Here is a 12,985-nt window from a genome sequence, read left to right as displayed (position 1 = left end):
CCTTGTATTTATACCCGACCCGTTTAAGGGTTCGGGTCACTCATTTAATAAATATCGACGCATTTACTAAGTATTTTATTTGTTTTAGTATTATTGTTTAATAGTTTGAATATTTAAACTTTCAAAAATTTGCAATCTTCACCCAAACTCTAACCTTAATTCATTCTCGTTCCACTTATAAACCTCAGGGACCAAACTGCAAAATATTATTCAAATTTCTTTCTTTTCTTCTTCCTTGCGATCAGCCGACATACCCCGGTTTTGTTTTATTTTTATTTTTAACACAAATAAATAACTTTCTTTTATATTAATTTATGTTTTTAACATTTAATAAACGTAAATTTAATATACCGAACCTCTAGTCTTGTCGTTTTCCTGTCATCCTAAAAAAACGGTTTTCTTTTATTAATTTATTATTTTTATATTACCTTTTAATATACCCAATATTGTTTCTAAAGAAACATATATATTAAGTAATAAATGTCATTTTTCTTAAAACCGAACATCTAAGTCTCACGAAACCCGGTTCTTATAGCTTTATCTCTTTAAACCTTTTTAATCAAATTTTTACATTACAATATTTTGATAAACCGAACTTAAATTATTCCTAATAAATCTTCTTTTAAAACTCCACGTTAATTTATATATATATATATATATATATATTACATAATATTTATCTTAGTTATAAAAAATAATTAATAAAAATGATAATTAAATACTAATAATAATAATAGTAATAATTAAAATGTTAATAAAATACAACAACCGTACGATGATGCTAATAAGACTAATTAGTAATTACACATTAATAACCTCATCGAGACCCAAGATCCGTCATATTATTTTATCTTTTATATTTAATTCACTTTATCATTAACAACTAGGAATATTTGTCGGTGAACCTCGAGAAGCTTGATCGTTTTCCATCCTAGTATTTTCTTTTATTATCTCGTCCTCGTTTATCCCTTATTAAAGGTAAGTAAATTCACATCCCCCTTTTTACCGCTTTACAATTTTTAGGGGCATTATGCGTTCACAATTAAATTATTGTTTTCACTACGATTCCACTATATGCGTAATTGAAATTGCTCGATTAGTTGATATGTGTAAATGTGACTATGTGTTTACTTTATGTTGGTTGGTATCCTCATCCTCATCCTCATTAGTATGATCATACGCCGTCGAATTAGCTCGTTATCAAAATGATTCGAGTGAAAAGACAACTTTTATTTATTGTTATACTAGTTGTAGTGATTTACAATTATCGCATGGAATTGTCTTTTATTATTATATATACTCAAAACTGTGGTTTACTTGCTCGACTTTATGTTGACAAAATATATATTTTCACGCATGGCGCAGGTAGCTTTATTGGATGAATCGAGTTTTGAAAGTTAGATGAGACCTTAGATTGCTTGATGAATGAAGAACATTTTCTTTTTGTTTTAAGTTATTTATTATTGATTTGTAACGTTATTGTTAAGACAATGTTTGTGCTTTTGAAAATTGATATATGAATGAATAATTTAGATATTGACACGTGTATTTTACTTAGTGTCTTCTGAGCTATGATACAATCAATGTCTCGCCCCGGCATATTCCGCCGTAGGTTAGGATGTGACAAAAAAGCTTAATGAAAATTTGATTTGGTAAAATGAAATAAGTTATCTTATTTGTTTATAAGAAAACAACTTACTCTTTTCTTCTCATAAACAAAGATCTTTTACATTTTAAAATTTGTATATTCACTTTTGGTGGTCAAAACTCACTAGTTCTAACTTATATAAATATTTAAGACATTATAATGTTTTAAAAACCGGTTTCATAATCATATTATTTTGGGCTTAAAAATGGTATAACTAGTTGTATACGGTTCTATCAGGTTGACTAGTTAACCATATACTTACATAAAAATACAACTTTAACTCAAAAATAATCGAAGTACATGATTCTACAATATAAAATTATCAAAAGTTAATCCATCATAAATACTAATCCAAAAGTTGTTCAATGGCAATATTAAGAGCAATTCGATTAGGTGGTAACTTGATTGAAGGTCGATGGTAAATTGACCAACGGCCGCTAGATTAAAACTTAAAATCAGGAGGCAAATGGTTCATGGATGGGTTGTTACAATTGTCATTGGTCTAAAGTATAAACCCAAAATTTATAAACCGTTCGCCCAATTTACCGGCCTAGTGAGCGGAAACCGGTAAACCGGTTTTTAAAACATTGATCGTAACAAACAAAAAAAATACGAGATGCATGTTATAAGCATGCATGGTTTTCGATTGCACATGAAACAAGCTTTCCATATACCACTTAAAACTCGTTAATGTTGCCAACATATCTTGAAACATATGACTGCTTCTTTAAAAATGATAAATTAATGGTAAACCCTTTTAAATTTTAGTATTATATAAGTTAAGTTATGATGATCTGTGATATCATTTAAGATAAAAGTTATGGTGATACATTGTTACCATATAAAATAATAATAAAACACTAAAGCGCACGAGACAACTTTCTCTTAATAACTCAGCAAAATAGCCCCGTAATTATTTGGGGGGGGGGGGGGGATTGTTACAATGCAATTCATAGACGGCTAACCAAACCTTAACCGAAGCATGCTAATAATCAATGTAGGGGAAACTAGTTTCTAACCATCACCGGTTACTATCGCTGGTTAGAACCCCATTGGGGTTTTCACATAAAAAGTGGTTAACTTAACTGAACATATGTTAATACGGTTAGTGTTAATAAAATAGGTTATTATCGGTTAACAAGTTATTAACCGAACCAAATCGATTAAAAACCTTACATCCAACCCATTAAACGAGCTGTAACTAAAGCGTGCTAATAACTAGTATAGGAGAAAGCGATTAGAAACCAATTGAGGTTTTTCACATGGAAACCGGTTAACTCAACGAAGGTTAATTCAGTTACTATTAATAAGATTAATTTCAATAGTTCATATCGGTTACCAAACCAAATCGGTTACATAAATTACTAAATTAGAGATCCTCCACTCAAAAATCGATTTACCGGTATTTGCACCTCTGTATCCAAATATCCAATTACGACTTTAGTCAAAACATATCCCAATTAGAGGTGCATAGCCAAACTGGTCAACTTGAAATCCTAACCGGTCCACCACTAACCAGTTTTAGCCGGTTGTAATCATCAGTTAAAAACCGGTTTATATGATTGATCTCATAAACCAGTTAACCGAACCGATTATTTGTCTTTTTTTTTTTTTCAAAACCGGTTTTTCCTGGTTCGGTTATACCTGAAACCGGGTTATACCGGGTAAGAGTTTCTTGTCCCAAAACCGATTAGTACCCGACCCAATTAACCGGTCTAACCGATTATTTAACGAGTTTTCAACTAAGCTAAACAAGATAAGAAGAAGCAGCCACGTGGCAGGGCCCACAAGCGGATTCAGTATAACCGCCGTTTTGTTACCGCCGGTAAAGATTACTGTTTACTTTTAATGTATTAAGGTTTCTTTTGTTGATATAAGATAATTAGATTATTAAGTGATAAAGGTTGTACATGGGTTTTTAATGAAAATGTGTAAAGTTGAAATAAATGGTTACGGCCGTGTTATAAGAATCGCTAGTCGCTACTCGGGCCGTGGGTTGGGGACTAGCGATTAATCGGAATTTATCGGGATTAATCAATTAATTGAGCCTCGAGCATGAGTTCGGTTTGTTTTTATTTATTTGCTCTCGATAAGGATGACAATGAAACCTGGACCCAATAGGAAGACCCGAAACATTTGTGATGGGTTTATGATTAGTTTTGAATTTTTTTTTAATGGGTTTGGGACGGGTGTGCGATTTGTCCGGTCAACTGATAGCAGCACACTAACTCCAGAACTTCTCGATCTAGTGTGATGTTTTTTAATCCCAGCCTTGGCTCGTTTTATCGTTTATTAGCTCATTTATATAGGATTTTAATCATTTTTGAGAAAAACCTTGAACGAGTCTGTGCTGTACCTTAAACAAGCCAAAGCTCATTAAGGCTTTAAGGCTCGCGGGCCCAAACGAGCTTTACATACAAGGGTCGAGCTCAGGATCGAAAACTAAACACACTTGTTTTGAGGCTCAGGCTTGGCTCATGAGCAACTCAGCTCGTTTGCACAGTTGCTTCATACTTTTTTCATTGTTTTTATGTTTTTTATTTTGAATTTTCTTAAAACTGTATAAAGATATGCTTGTATGTATATGCGTATAGTGTATATGCACATATTCGTTTTGACAAAATGCTCTCAATAACATTTTTCTAAACTTAAGTGTATTGTAATCGACATGTATTTTACTTAATTTATGGCTGTTCTCAACTATTTTTGCTTTTGAAGTGTCGAAGCATGAAATGAATCTGACCTGATCCATGACGATGTTTCCACGGATTTTCGAGATGAACGAACCACGTCTTGATCTTCTTCTCCGGTTGCTTGAGACCTGCAATGGTTTTTCGGGGGCGTGGAGGTGACTGCTAAGAAATCTCAAAGATCTCTTGTTTACAGACACAAAAAATTGGTGGTGGCTCTTATTGAGCATGACCGCTTAATAAGGAGGTGGAGACCTCCTTATATAGAGAGCCTCATGGCCACCATCATGGTACCCTAATGGGCCTAGCCCAGTTAGGGTTACCTCTACAAAACCCCCTCAGCCCAATAACATTGTATTAGTCCATATAATAAAATAAGCCAATATAATAAATTTAGGGTCGTAAAACCGGGTTTAGTACCATACCCCTACAAGCCCCCCAAGTCCAGCGTTGCTCCTGGGCGCGCAAGCGTCTAGGTGGAGCGCTGGACTTTATGAGGTGTGTTAGGCCATGAGGCGGTTTTTTCCCTTTTCTTCGGCCTTGTCTTTATTGTCTGAGTTTTGGGAGGTTTTCTTCATGATGGTGACATGTTGTGGTCTTTATGATAATGATGGTGCCCTGGCATGAATAAGATATAGCACGCATCATAACAATAGTGGCGCGAGGCCTGATAAAAGGTAGAGCGCGCATCTCGATAATAATGTAACATAACTTGCGCGCGAGGCAGCTTACGAGTTATGAGAATAATAAAGCCTGCGCGCGAGGCGACTTACGGATCTATGAGAATAATAAAGCCTGCGCGCGTGGCGACTTACGAGCTATAAGAATAATAAAGCCTGCGCGCGTGGTGACTTACGAGCTATAAGAATAATAAAGCCTGCGCGTGAGGCGACTTACGAGCTATAAGAATAATAAAGCCTGCGCGCGAGGCGACTTATGAGCTATAAGAATAATAAAGCCTGCGCGTGAGGCGACTTACGAGCTATAAGAAAAATAAAGTTTGCGCGAGTTGCGGCTTACGAGCTATAATAATAATGATAATGACTGGCCCACAAGGGCCTCTTCTACGCAGGATGACTATCCCAGCTTGTCTTCAAAATAATAATGGAGGCACAAACGGCCATAGTAATAATGTTATGGGTGCTTGTGCGACTCGTAGCCGAACATTGGCGCGTGGCCGTTTGGGATATTGTTAGGCTCCCGCCCTAAGATTCGGATGTCTTCCATCGTGATAATGCAGTGGTGGTATACCACGATAGTCCCCTAGTTCATTGCTGCTAAATGAGGTTGTCCTTATCCTGATTTGGGATTAGACTATTCTCATTTGCTGTGTCGCTTGCGCATAGGCTTTGGCTTTGTGTTATGCGCCACGCGCAGATGTTGCATGCGCGTGCGCGTAAACTTTATGTCCCGCGCCACGCGCAGATGTTGCATGCGCGTGCGCGTAGACTTTGTGTCATGCGCCACGCGCAGATGTTGCGTGCGCGTGCGCGTAGACTGTGTGTCATGCGCAGATGTTTCATGCGCTTGCGCATAGGCTTTGGTTTTGTCATGCGCCACGCGCAGATGTCGCATGCGCATGCGCGTAGACTTTATGTCCCGCGCCACGCGCAGATGTTGCATGCGCGTGCGCGTAGACTTTGTGTCATGCGCCATGCGCAGATGTTGCGTGCACTGATGTGATGTGTGAGCATGTGATGCGTAAGCACATGTAATATGCGTGAGCATATGTGATGCGTGAGCATATGTGGTGCATGAGCATGTGATATGCGACTGCGCTCAAGCATCATGGTGGTGCGCATGTTGAACGGAGCGGAGCCGCGTTAGGTCTTGTATTCGGCGCGAAGCCGTATGGGTTTATGAGGATTCCCAACCTTTAAGTTTGGCGCTTGGCCTGATGGGTTTATGAGGATTCCCAACCTTTAAGTTTGGCGCTTGGCCTGATGGGTTTATGAGGATTCCCAACCTTTAAGTTTGGCGCGTGGCCTGATGGGTTTATGAGGATTCCCAACCTTTAAGTATGGCGCGTAGCCATATGGGATATTATGAGGATTCCCAACCTTTAAGTATGGCGCGTAGCCATATGGGATATTATGAGGATTCCCAACCTTTAAGTATGGCGTGTAGCCATATGGGATATTATGAGGATTCCCAACCTTTAAGTATGGCGTGTAGCCATATGGGATATTATGAGGATTCCCCACCTTTAAGTAAGCCATATGGGATATTATGAGGATTCCCAGCCTTTAAGTATGGCGCGTAGCCATATGGGATATTATGAGGATTCCCGACCTTTAAGTATGGCGCGTAGCCATATGGGATATTATGAGGATTCCCAACCTTTAAGTTTGGCGCGTGGCCTGATGCGCGCATGCACGGCGATGGAGTGGTGACTCGCGAGCGCGCGTGCGTGGCGGAGGTCTCTTGCGCAAAACCCACATGGTGGTTTCCGCGGTGGTTTCCGCGGGCGTTCACGCATGTCGGCGGAATGGTGACTCGCTGGCGAGCATGCGTGGTGGCAGTCTTCTGCGCAAAACCCACATGGTGGAGGTCTTTTGCGCGAAACCCACATGGCGGCGGAAGTCTGGTAATTTTTGGATCTGCAATTTAAGAGTTAGATCTGCAATTTTAAACCTAAAATCCAGGTCTGTAATCTAGATCTAGATCTGTAAATCAGATCTAGATAGATCTGAGGCTCGGAGCGGATTTAAAACCATCACAGATCCGGAGACTTGATCATTCGAATCAGGCAGTTTCTTTTTGCACAGATCTGAAAGCCTCCTTTAGATCTATGGATCTTTTTAAGCTTTAATAGAACAAGCCTTGAAGCCTTTTTCTGTAAACTTCCAGATCTGGTTTTTTCCTGGGAGAGATCTGACAGCCGAGAGGAAGATCGAAGGGTAGTTCGTTGCCGTCCCACGGATGGCGCCAATGTCGAAGCATGAAATGAATCTGACCTGATCCATGACGATGTTTCCACGGATTTTCGAGATGAACGAACCACGTCTTGATCTTCTTCTCCGGTTGCTTGAGACCTGCAATGGTTTTTCGGGGGCGTGGAGGTGACTGCTAAGAAATCTCAAAGATCTCTTGTTTACTGACACAAAAAAGTGGTGGTGGCTCTTATTGAGCATGACCGCTTAATAAGGAGGTGGAGACCTCCTTATATAGAGAGCCTCATGGCCACCATCATGGTACCCTAATGGGCCTAGCCCAGTTAGGGTTACCTCTACAAAACCCCCTCAGCCCAATAACATTGTATTAGTCCATATAATAAAATAAGCCAATATAATAAATTTAGGGTCGTAAAACCGGGTTTAGTACCATACCCCTACATGAAGCACACCCATCTTTGAATGTATGCGCATATTATGATTTTTATCACTTTTGGTGATTCATTGTTATAGATAAATAATGTTTATGTGATTATGATATCATGTCTTGTAGATGACTATTTTGCAGTTATATGACATACATAATGTTGATTTTGCAGTTGTCGGTTTCGGTAAGAAGAGGGGGCCAAATTCATCTGAGAAGTAAGCTGGCTGGTATAGCAGCATAGTCATGTCATGTAGCTTATTTTGATGAAAGTTAAGACTTTTATTATGTTCAACTATACAATGATTATTATCTGGTTTTGAAGTTGAACGGATATTTTGCAATTTCTTTTGTGTTGAATTTTGTCTTTTGCTTTTAAGCTATTATACTAGTATTGCAATTTAAATGTGTTACACTGTGATATATTATTCTCTTGTAGCTGTAAACGAGCTAAAACCAGTTCAAGCTTGTGTAAGCTTGAGCTTGACTCGTTTATATGTGTCGAGCTTGAGTTTTGTTTGGGCTCAACTCTGTTTTTATTTATTAATTAATTTTGTTTCTATAGATTATAAATTAACAAACATAATAAACAAGCTTAGTTTTTATGTTTTTTAAAATATTATCGTGTTTTTATCGTTCTTCCTAGGTTTTGTTTTGAGCCTACTCGAAACTGAATGTGTTTCGAGTTGGTCTTGGGTCGGTTCATTAGGTTTTTCGGGGTTTCCAAAGTTTCCCATAATCATTTCAAGCAAATGTTCAATGCTACAAGTCTACAACATTGCTTTTCATGGTTGTGTTATTACTGGTGTTTTTCTGTTCATAGGATACAATGATACATCATTATGTTATTTACTTTCATATTATTGCAACTTTTTAGACAAATAGATACATGAAATTTTAAAAATAGATTTTAAGGTCTGTTTTCATGTGCAAATGTGCAACCGGCTTGTTTACGGTTCAACAAGAAAGCATTAAAAATAATCATTTTCTTAACTCATTCTCTATGGCGACGAACACAACTACCCTAACCATCTCCATTATTTACTCATCCTCGACACTAGCCATCGTTATAACAGCATTTGTTACGATGAGTGTGTTACAATTAGCGTCAGATCACCATCATCTTAAGAACTTGTTAATGTGTTATGCATCACTACAGTGACAGGGGAATGAGCCATGTCATTTCACGCTCACAAGAACCCCAACGGTCCGTTAGCTAGCATTTCGTAAGCGTGCTAGCACTAGCTCACTATCTTTTTTTTTCAATAGTAGAAGCTCTTATATTTACTAATCGTCTTTTTTCTTATTCATTATCTATATCTATTTTTTGTCTAAATAAGATTCTCTATATCTGTTAAAAAATTTTTTAAAACAATCAATATATATTGTACTACGACACCACTCATTAGATATAACAAAGGCTAATATACAATGTGAACGTAACATGGTACAACTTTTTTGCAATCACAAAAACGACACGTTACTAATCTACATAATAACATATTTTAAGAACCTATTTAAACAGTTTGAACAAGAGTATACAACTTGATTATGACATTAAACAGTGCCATTATCTTTTTCCAAAAACTGGCAAATGAGTATCAAGTTCATCCATCAAATGCAACATACTGTTCACAAGTCGAGCCTGGGTGGTTTCGAGCTCTGGCTCGAAATTAAACGGGGCAACTCAACTAAGGCTCTAGCTCGATTTTGAAGCTAAACGAGATTAAGATTGAGCCAACAAGCCGAGCCCGAGTCGAGCCGAGCCTAGGTCGATTTTGGCTCGGTTACAAAAATGAGCCAAATTAGCTCATGATGTTTCAAATCAAGTTTTTTTAGCTAGTTTTATTCGAGCTTTTATCAAGCGAGCCACGAGCCCGAGCTTCGAGCCACGAGCTTTTTGAACAGCCCTAAATTACCAAATAGTAAAAGATACACTTACAACAAAACATAACACTACAATCTTCATATAACAAAAAGTACCAAAACATCAAAAACCAAACATCCAAATCCTTAGCAAAAAACACAAATTCTACCAAAAATCAATCTTCATCATCAATGATTTTCGTACCGAGACCCTTCAACCCTTCAGCCGGGATTTCAGCAACAGTCACAAGCGAGTAAAGTTCCTCCTTAGAGTCTTCATCATCGTTCCTCTTGCGAGCGATTCTAACTCTGACTCTTCTTGGAACACTTCTGATCCCACGGCTCCAGATCTGTTTGTTAAGTTTAACATCCACTCTGACGTCGGTTGTTCCCATGGCTTTTTGGGCAAACTTTCTGATCTCCTTAATGGCTTTCGGAGCCTTCTTCTTAAAGGTGCTGTTGATCAAACACCAAATTACATTTAAATACTTAAAAACAATTTAAAAATAAAAAAAAATCAAAAAAAATATAACAATCAAGATTTATTTAACATTTCGTAGAACATGTATTGGATGACAAATAAAAACAATGCATTTATGCGAATAAAACTAAATAATATATTTTAATGCACATATACATCATATATAACTTTACTATTAAAAACAAACGATCCAAGACCAGAAAGAGCTCAAGCTTGAATATCTATCTACTAGAGAAACGAATTTAAGTTTTAATAATAATGCTCAAAATGGGCCGAACGTATAGCATACATCTACCAAACCATAATAACAAGGGTGTAAACAAGCCAAGCCGCTCATGAGCTACTTGAAATTGGCTCAAACCAACTTTTAAAACGTGAGCATAAAAACAAGTTTGTTTATTAAACAAGCCCACGCTTCACTTATCAAGCTTGAGTATTTATACAGATTTCTTATTTTATTTTAATTTAACAATTAAAATTATTTACATAGCTAAATTAAAAAAACTAAATAATATATATTAATGCACATATAAATTCATAGTTTAAACCACACCGAAAAAACCAAACCGAAGCATTAACCGACGGTTAATTTTTTTGTTTTTTTTGAAAAATCGAATTTTCGGTTTCAATTCGGTTACCATTTTTAAAAAAACCGAACCGAACCAATTGATGGTGATAAAGATTATCAAGACGATGAGAAATGAACTAAACTTTGAAGATAAATAAGATGATAAATATAGATTAAGACTAAACTTTAAATATTTTTGCAATGTCTACACAGAATTGAAAAAAAAAACCAAAATAACCAAATGATTTGTAATTTCAAATAACCGACTACTTCGGTTTTGGTTAAGATTTCGCCTAATAACCAAACCGAACCGTGCTTAGCCCTACTCAACCGTATCGAAAAACATATAAAAACTTATAATTTTGATCAGCAAATTGAACACTAACTTAAAAGTAACTCACTAAGCAAATCAACTAATTAAAAACTAATAATTATAAACATATTATGTATATATACATACATACCATCCATGAAGACGCTTATGAAGATTAATAGTATACTCTCTTGTCACCACCTCTTCCTTTCTTCCTTTAGTCTTCTCCACCATTTTTATTATTATTATTATTATTATTATTATTATTATTTAACACACACACCTCACCTGCAAAGTTAAATTTAAAAATACATACAAAAGATTTAGACCCAACTGATAAAAACCCATTAATTATTAATAAGATTGGTTACAGAGAGAATGAAAGTAAACCTTAGGGTTCTGAAATCTGCAGCAGATGGAGGCGGTGAAGGCGCAATGAAACAAATGGAAGACGTAATAATAAATACCCTAAATTTTGTGATGGTATTATTATTATTATTTGGGCCTTAACCCGGTTCAGCCCAATCCAGCTGGTTATTATTATTAGTATTATTATTACTAGCTACGTGCCCGTGCGATGCGATGCGGCGCGGTATGAATGCAAACATGTGCGTAACCGGTGTTACTGTTTCCGTATGTGCGTGGCTTCAGAATAGTATGTGCGTAACCCGAAGATAGTATGTTTGTATTTCGGCATTGTAAGCACGTCACACAACGATTGTACACGTGCAATCAGGTGTCGATGCGCACTTAACGCTGCAGTGAAATCGTCTTGACCCGCAACTAGTTCCGTTTGACACTTTTTTAACCCGAAATTCGTTATGACTTGACCCCTTTCAACCCAAACCCGTCCCGTTCCAAACCAAATTAACCTTTTTGTATCGACTCATTCCAACCTTAACCTTGTAGACCCATGACCCGAACCCGACCGATTCGTTTACCGGTCTTTAATGGTAATCAGGTAACACGTTAAGGTTTAAAATAGAAAAAGTATAGCAATACCATACTCAAATTAAAGATAACAAAATACTCGTTTTCATGGTATAATGTTTTTAAAAAAATATCAGTGTGTGAAAAAGTTATAAACGTTTAAACGTCGTCGGGGGTAGTTAGTTTAAAATAAGGGGTATATATGTAACTATTATATAAGTTAACAAAATATGACTGAAGTTAAAGGACCAAACTTGTAATTCATTTTGAATAACTTAACAATTAACCGTATGATTTTACTTTTGCTAAAAGACAAAATTGTCAAAATACAAAATTGCCCCTAAAATGTCTTAAATGATGCATTTTTGTTTGTACTAAAAGCAACAAGTTGGGCACCTCTTAAAAACTAAGAGGTCTAAGAAGTCCCTCACTCATGCTTTATATATAGTATAGATTATTATTATTATTATTATTATTATTATTATTATTACAATTGGATTTAAAGCATATGGTACATATAGGGTATGTATTTCAGTACCAAAACTCGTACCTGGAATCGGACCTGATTTGTACTCGGTAATACGCGAAAACTGAAACCGGTTTCATACCCGAAACCGCGTTTTTCTGATACCTTTATTTTTTGAAAAGTTAAATATATAGGAAAAAACCAAAGAGAACTACTTACAAGGCACAATTAGCCCACGGACAAAGGAAAATAAACAAAAAAAAAATAAAATAAAGAACAAAACATAAGAGGCAAACGACAACCCATTATAATGGGAAGTTAACGAAATTGAACATACATCACCTCTCCCAATCCAAGCCTGGCCTCTTGCTCCTTTGTTTAACCCAGAAGAAAGATGATTGGATCTCAAGTACCATCTTAGACATTGAGAAGGAGATGTTAAAAATTATATCATTCCTCTGATAACCATATCATCCAAAATTTTGTTGCCAAAATAGACTAAACCGTCAAACAAGTTTCATTACACTTGATGATTTTACTTGGAACTTCCATGATTTCTTCAACTGACTCAAAATTCGTTTGCCTAGGAAGCTTCACCCAATCAAAGATAATTGGCCAAATATTATTGAAACCTTTACAATATACAAATAAATGTTGTGTGGTCTCCAGAACATAACCACATATTGCACGATACAAATCCCCCAC

The 12,985-nt window shown here is 36.5% G+C and overlaps 1 protein-coding gene across 1 annotated transcript; it reads right to left on the bottom strand.

Annotated features, from left to right (window-relative positions):
* Window positions 1-9,594: 9,594 nt before the first annotated feature.
* Window positions 9,595-11,334, bottom strand: LOC143583397 (large ribosomal subunit protein eL31). Its single transcript, XM_077065709.1, has 3 exons — window positions 11,275-11,334; window positions 11,036-11,172; window positions 9,595-9,978 (listed from the first exon to the last, which is right to left on the bottom strand). Exons 2-3 carry the CDS (start codon window positions 11,116-11,118, stop codon window positions 9,699-9,701), a joined length of 363 nt encoding a protein of 120 aa, XP_076921824.1. The 5' UTR covers window positions 11,119-11,172; window positions 11,275-11,334; the 3' UTR covers window positions 9,595-9,698.
* Between the last annotated feature and the right edge of the window lie 1,651 nt (window positions 11,335-12,985).

Source organism: Bidens hawaiensis, unplaced genomic scaffold (assembly GCF_021521415.1).
Source record: "Bidens hawaiensis isolate Kalapana, Puna unplaced genomic scaffold, B.hawaiensis_p1.1 tig00032385_1, whole genome shotgun sequence".
Taxonomy (NCBI): Eukaryota; Viridiplantae; Streptophyta; class Magnoliopsida; order Asterales; family Asteraceae; genus Bidens; species Bidens hawaiensis.
Note: the sequence above shows the minus strand (reverse complement) of the source record. Positions and strands in the feature narration are given on the sequence as shown.